General features: G+C 33.1%; 1 protein-coding gene across 1 annotated transcript in view; it reads right to left on the reverse strand.

Annotated features, from left to right (window-relative positions):
• The window catches only part of LCA5 (lebercilin LCA5), a 47,481-nt gene extending 41,616 nt beyond the window's left edge, over positions 1-5,865 (reverse strand). The window contains exons 1-2 of the mRNA XM_008684853.2: positions 5,086-5,865; positions 326-855 (exon numbers count right to left, since the gene is read on the reverse strand). Of these exons, the coding sequence (XP_008683075.1) occupies positions 326-855; positions 5,086-5,284 (729 nt within the window). The 5' untranslated portion in view covers positions 5,285-5,865. The remainder of the gene's footprint in view (positions 1-325; positions 856-5,085) is intronic.
• Between the last annotated feature and the right edge of the window lie 918 nt (positions 5,866-6,783).

The following is a 6,783-nucleotide window of genomic DNA, read 5'->3' on the forward strand; positions in this document are numbered from 1 at the left end:
CTACAGCTATTAGTGTATCATTTTCAATTTTAGAGAAACAGATAATCAAATAATGTATTTCCCCAAAATGACTAAGATTCATGGAATTAAACACTCATTCATCAACAGGTGGCCCATTAATGTGTAAATTTTTTCTATCTTGCTCTTAAATATACAATCTTAATTTTTTCTTAATCTCGTACTCAGAAAGATAGTTTTAAAATATTAAAAAAACAGTTTTCATTTTCAAGCATATGCTGAACTGCAATAAGCAGTCTTAACAGAGCACATTAAACACCCAATGAAAAACAACACAAAGCACAATTAGAAGCTGTGTAAGTTTTACCTTAATTCTTCTCTCGGTGTCATCCAATTTTAACTCTGCTGAAACTAGTTTCTTTGCCAAATCATCTCGCTCAGGTAGGTGTCTAGCTTCAGAGATCTTTTTCAGTTTCTGTAAGGAAAATTTTGTCCTAAATAGTTCACCTTCTGTATCTTTCACCCTTTTCTCAGTTGCCCGTTCTTTCTCTTGAGATTTTCTTAAGCGTTCTTTGAGTGCTGTAATCTCATTGTTATGACGAGCAATAAGTTGCGAGATTTCATTTTCTGTATCTTCAAACTTATGCAGGGCTTTCTCCTGTCTATATTGAAGCCTTTTCAAAGCCTTATTTTCTTTTAGCAGCTCAGCTAACTTGACCTGGAGTTCAGTTACTTCATTCTGCAATTCATTGATTTTTAGCAGTCTTGCAGAAAGAACCCGTTTTGTAACAAGATCAGTATCTTTCCGAAGTGGCTCCCTATTGAGGCTCTGGGAGCGAAATCCCACTCGGACTCCCTTTCTGTTTGGTGGACCCTTAGGGCTTGGCTTCCTAGGGGCTAAAAAAGAAACAGTAATAATGTAAAGGAAAAGCTATACCAATGTAATATTATCTTTTCATTCTAACACAAGTGGATCTATAACATTCTTTAGTTATTTTGTTCCTTAAAAAATGATCTTACCATATTAAAGTATCAGGTTTTACTTAGAGGTCTTAATATGTTTTTATTAAGAAAGGTTCAGAATCTCTTTTAAGGAAGGTCAAGAATATTCTGACTGGTACCAAATGATATCCCAATGGTTTACAGGAAATTATTTTACATTGCTTTAAAAAAATGGCAGCATCAGGCTTTACCATCTTTAACTTTATAGATAAGATGGCCAGCCAGAATTCGAACACGAGCATCATCAGCATTAGCATGGGGCTTAATAAACACTGGACAAAATACTGTGATAGTCAAGTAATTTATGCCAAGATATTTGGGATTATAATTTAGAACGTGGAAATACATGTTTTCTCTAAATTAATTAGAACTCTTTTTCTTTATTTGGTGAAACAAGACAACACCACACTGTACAGCAAGAAGACTTGGGTTTGGGACTTTGACCACTTACTAACTCCTTGGGCAATTTAGCTAAACCTTTCCAGGTCTATTTTCCCCACCCATAGAATGAGGATAACACCACCAAACATAATTAGGTTGTTGTGAGGATTAAACAAAGAATGAATGTAAAACAGGAAGTTCTCCACAAATATTCTCTGTCAGTAATAAGAACTTAATCCCACTTATCAGTGATTGAAAATGAAAAACACTTTTAGCAGTACAGATGTGATTTTAAATGCTTGCTTGGGGGCTTTCTTTTGTGTGAGGTTCAAATCAAAAACATTTGACATAATTTGAGAACAAGATGAAAAAAAAAACCTACACCCTAAAAAATACAGGCATATGAAATCTTTAAACTGTACATATTAAATAACATTTCACAAAAATTTGGAATGTCATTAGTTTTACTAAAAGTTCATTAAACTTAGGCCCCAATATACAAAGCCCCTGCCCTTTAAAAAGAGACATCTGGAAGTCTGCCACAGTTGAGAATAATGAACTTTAATCTCCAAGGTGACTGCATTTTTTCCATGGAGGAAATGCATTCCAGAAGGGGAAAAAAAAAAGAAAAACCAGAAAATTCAACCTTTCCCTACCCTCTCTCCAGCCATGGATACCTTGATTCCATTATGTAAACAAGTAAAGAGTAACAAGTAATATTTACAATTTACATTACAAAATTTCATCTAAAAAAAATGGAAGACTCCAATGTTTTGGATTTCAGTTCTATAACTGTTTGAACACACAAAAGGAAGTGGTAATAATAAGAAATGGGGAAAAGCCTACAACTTTGAACTACACACTCAAATATCGTAGTAGTCACTAGCCACATGTGGCTTGAGAGATTTGAAATGTGGATAGTCCAAAGTGAGATATGTATGCCATAACTGAAATACATACTGAATTTCAAACAGTTAAAAAAAATGCATAATGTTTCAAACCCAGTGTTTTATATTAACTACATTTTAAAATAAAAATATTTTGGACATTTTGGATTAAATAAAATATACTATTAAAATTAATTATACCTGTTTCTCTTTTTTAATGTGGTTATCAGACAATATGAAATTACATGTGTGGCCTGTGCTTCTGACTTGCATTGTATTTCCCCCGGACAGCACTGCTCCAATTTTAAATTGGGGCATCCATCATTTCGATTTTCTTTCCTTCCCCACATACTGAGTTAACAGTTTTGGTATCCATATACTTTTATGGAATATGGACTCAATTCTTGGAATGACAAAAACTTTATACATAAAAATGATTATAAAATTATATTTCTCAGCAAACAAGATTTCATACAAATAGAAACTTATTTTATTTGAAAAGTTAAGACCTATATAAGAATCAGGATAGAATTTTCCACTAATACCTTACTTCAAATGTTCAGTCAGACAGGAAGGGCTTCCAAAACCAACTTTTTCACATCCTAATAATCTTAACATTTAGTTTTAGCATGTTCTGTTAGCATGACTAAAAACTGATCATACGAAGTACATTTAACCTGAACTCAAAAATATCTCCTAGCTTACTTTATTTTCATTTTTAAAACCATCAAGATGAAATACGGTGCTAATAAGAGAAAAGATGACTGTCATGTGTTATCACTCTTCTTCTACCCCTGTTAAGTCACTATGAAAAGAGGGTGAGAAAATGTTGCTTTTTTTCTTCCTTCAGGTGATAAAAATAAAATATGACCCCTTTAAAAAACATGTAAAGATGTATTATGCATCTATAAAAGACTTAAGATGTTTATACTATTGATAAAACATGAAATATAATAAATATATAACAGGTAATATATAAACATGTATAACTTAAACTATCACATTTTATCATTATGCACATAACTTTTGATAAAGCAACAATTTTATTTTTAAAAATAATTAGATATGCTGAAAATTAAAAAGAGAAAGGAAGAATATGCTATCAAACATGCAAATCCACAAATTCAAGTGTTTAAGATACTGTTTTAATCACATTTGCTCTGTCCTTAGTTTACCGTACACTCGTGGTTGCCAGCTTAAAAAGAAACTAATTCAGTGTTTAACACTAAGGTGTTTAACTGTAATAGGTGTGGTCCTGTTGATTGATCTAAGGTAGACAAATTACCACAGATTTTAATTCAGAAGACAATACAAAGCAGAAAATAGTACAAGTCAGACTGAAGATAATAACTGAAATTTTCTGGGTGATGTTGGAATGGTTTTTCAAAGCTTTTTCTCAATTATCTTCTTAAATAAGGTAAGGTTTAAGAATTTCTGACTCCTTAATTAGGTGGCCTCCTAAATTGCTTCTGGGGAAGTGGTGAAAAATTAAAGTATTCCTACCAATAGCACCAATAATTCCCCAAATATGTAAGTTATTTCTTAGGAATAAATAGGCATTTTCTAAGGTTCAACCCTACAGTCCATTTGTTCTTAATTAGACAGCAAAAGTTTAATACCACAAAATCAAAACAAGAGGCTCACACTGAGACAGATTTAGAGGAAAAGACCAAAAACCTACAGCACTGTACAAGCAAAAGAAAAAGAAAAAGCACCCAATTGTTATAAGAATGGACATTCCTGGCAAGTTAGATCAGAGGTCCACAAGAGGGTTGCTTTCAAAAGTAACATATTCTTTCCACAATTTTTAAAAGCAAATATTACTTTTCAAAGTAAAAATTTATAAAGGCAAATTTAATTATACCCTGGCTTAAATCTGTTCAGTAGCTAACTATTTCCCCACGGAAAAGGAGAGCCAATATATTATTATAGGTTTCAAGGTGTCTCATGACCTGACCCCTGTTTTCCTTTTCGGCTTCCAATTTGACCCCTCTCTGCCTTGCAATCCAAACTCTATAATCATTCTAAGCTAGTGCTGTTATAATTGTGCTGCATTCATTAATGTATACTATAACTACCTCATTTACCTTAGCCTAATTTTCTATGGTGTATTTTTCTATGGTTGTCCTTAGATATTTTGTTACTAAAGTACATCTGGCATCTTTTGACCAGAAATTTATTAAGATGAAGAGATTTCTAGAACACTGCCTTGTCAAATATATATTAATATGTAGTTTCAAACTAGGAACATTTTAATAAGATAAATTATTTCTAATGATTAATCTTGTTTCCACTATAACACAGTTTTATAGAAAACAGTGGAAGTCCCAAGTCCCAAATTCCATTTCTAGATTTAATTTGAACTTTTGCAGTAAGCACGGTGTAACCTAGAGGAAGTAATTTTACTCTCTCCATAAAAATGCCCCTTAACTAATTTATAGCAATGTCTTTTGCTGCTTTTTAGAGGTTAAGATTTAAAAAGGTATAAAGATTTTGTGATTTTTTTTTTTTTTGCCTTTACAGTACCTCAGAAACACCAAGACAAACACTTATTTAGGAAGAAGAGAACAAAATGAGAAGGCTTATTAATGGTTCCTTCTTCTGTATATAGTATGATTTTGATTATAACAAAGGATAATACACAGCACCATAGGCAACAACTATATATAACACTATATATACAACAACTAAATATATATAACTACATATACAAAAATACATCTTATTCAAAACGTCGATCAGCCCATTTCCATGCACATATCAATATATACACAGTAATAGAAGTTTCATTCGTACAACTTTCCTAAACACTCAAAATGAGTCTTCTAGGTCCCCTGGACTCTTAGAGAATGCTTACCTTGATGATGCACTTGGCTATCTGAAATTTGTCTTTTAGGATTGTTTCCCTTAATACTCGTAGGCGAAGAAGAATTGACCAGCGATGACCGGCCAGAAGACTGTGGCGTACTTCCCAAATCAGATGAGCGATAAGAGTAATGGTGTTTGCCTGCCTTACTTTCTTGATCATTATCTGGACTTCTTTCTCTTTCCCCCATGGTTTTGAAAATAGTCTCTATTCACATAATTTCACAGATTCCTTTCTCCAGAAAACTCCATGACAAGCCTGAAGAGCAATGTTTAGAATCTTCAGATCCTGGTGATAATATTCACGTCTGCACTTTGTTTTCTCTAGGTATCTGTAGTAGAGATTAGCACATTAGCAATGAGAAGATACACTTTTTGCCCCTACAATTAAGGAAGGGGAAAGGAAACTCATTATATTTTGTTAAATAGGTTTTACGGTTAATTACAATGAAAGATACTAAAAGCAAATAATACACTGCTTATAATTTTTAAAAGAAGCTGTAATTCAATTTACCTATATTTTCACACACTGTTGTTTATCGTATGTGGGAAAAAGAATGTGTAGCTTGGACAGAGAACATGTAAAATGCCTGACATATAACTGTTTTTCAATAAAAATTAACTGACTTTGATTCCCCTGAATCTTAAGATTTATAATAAAGACAAATGCTGATTTTTGACAGATGTATAATGATCAAATCACCATTTTTTTCTTTTCTGGGGAGGCAGGGGGTGGTTAAGGCCAGCCTGCTAATAGGAACAACAACAGAAACCTAACTACATCAAAGTGTAAAACTAAAGTATGTAAAAAATTAATCAAATTAAAACACCTGATGAAAAACATCTGCAATATGACACAAAAATGGTTACCATCCTTAACATATATAACTCATACCACCTCATAAGAAAAATATGAGATCAAAAGTTAAATGGGCAAATACATGTTAAGACCCACAGATGACAATACAAATGATAGGCACATAAAAATATTCAACTTCAGATACCACTTTTTTTTTAATTTGGCAGAAAGAGAGAGAGAGCACAAGCAGGGGGAGCAGCAGGCAGAGGGAGAGGGAGAAGGAGAAGCAGGCTTCCTGCTGAGCAGGGAGCCCGACGTGGGGCTTGATCCCAGAACCCTGGGATTATGACCCGAGCCAAAGGCAGCAGACGCTTAACTGACGGAGCCACACAGGTGCCCCTTCAGACACAATTTTTAAACTTACCAATTATCAAAGATTTTTTCAAAACAACACTCAATGCTGCTAGAATGCCTATCAAGAAAAGATCCACAGGATTTTCGGAAAAAATGTTGGCAAGATGTATTAAAACTTTAATTGCACTTTAACCTTTGATCCAATAATTCCATTCCTAAATAATAAGAAAATAATCCTAAAAATGGGGGGAAAGTTATGTACCAATGTTTATACAGTACAATTTTTTTTAAAAGATTTATTTGAGAAAGAGAGAGAGAGTGCAGGTAACCAACTGTGCCACCCAGGTGCCCCTACAGTACAATTTTTTTTTAAAAACAGAGGCAATGTAAATGTCTAACAATTGCAGAATAATTAAGAATATTGTAAAAATCAATACAGCATAACATCATGCTGTTGTTAGAAACACTTATAAAAGGTTTGTGTTACCAGAGGAAATGTTTATAGAACTACAGTAAAGAGGAACTTCAAGCTAGTGA

Source organism: Ursus maritimus, unplaced genomic scaffold, assembly GCF_017311325.1.
Source record: "Ursus maritimus isolate PB19 unplaced genomic scaffold, ASM1731132v1 scaffold_29, whole genome shotgun sequence".
In the NCBI taxonomy this organism is placed as follows: domain Eukaryota; kingdom Metazoa; phylum Chordata; class Mammalia; order Carnivora; family Ursidae; genus Ursus; species Ursus maritimus.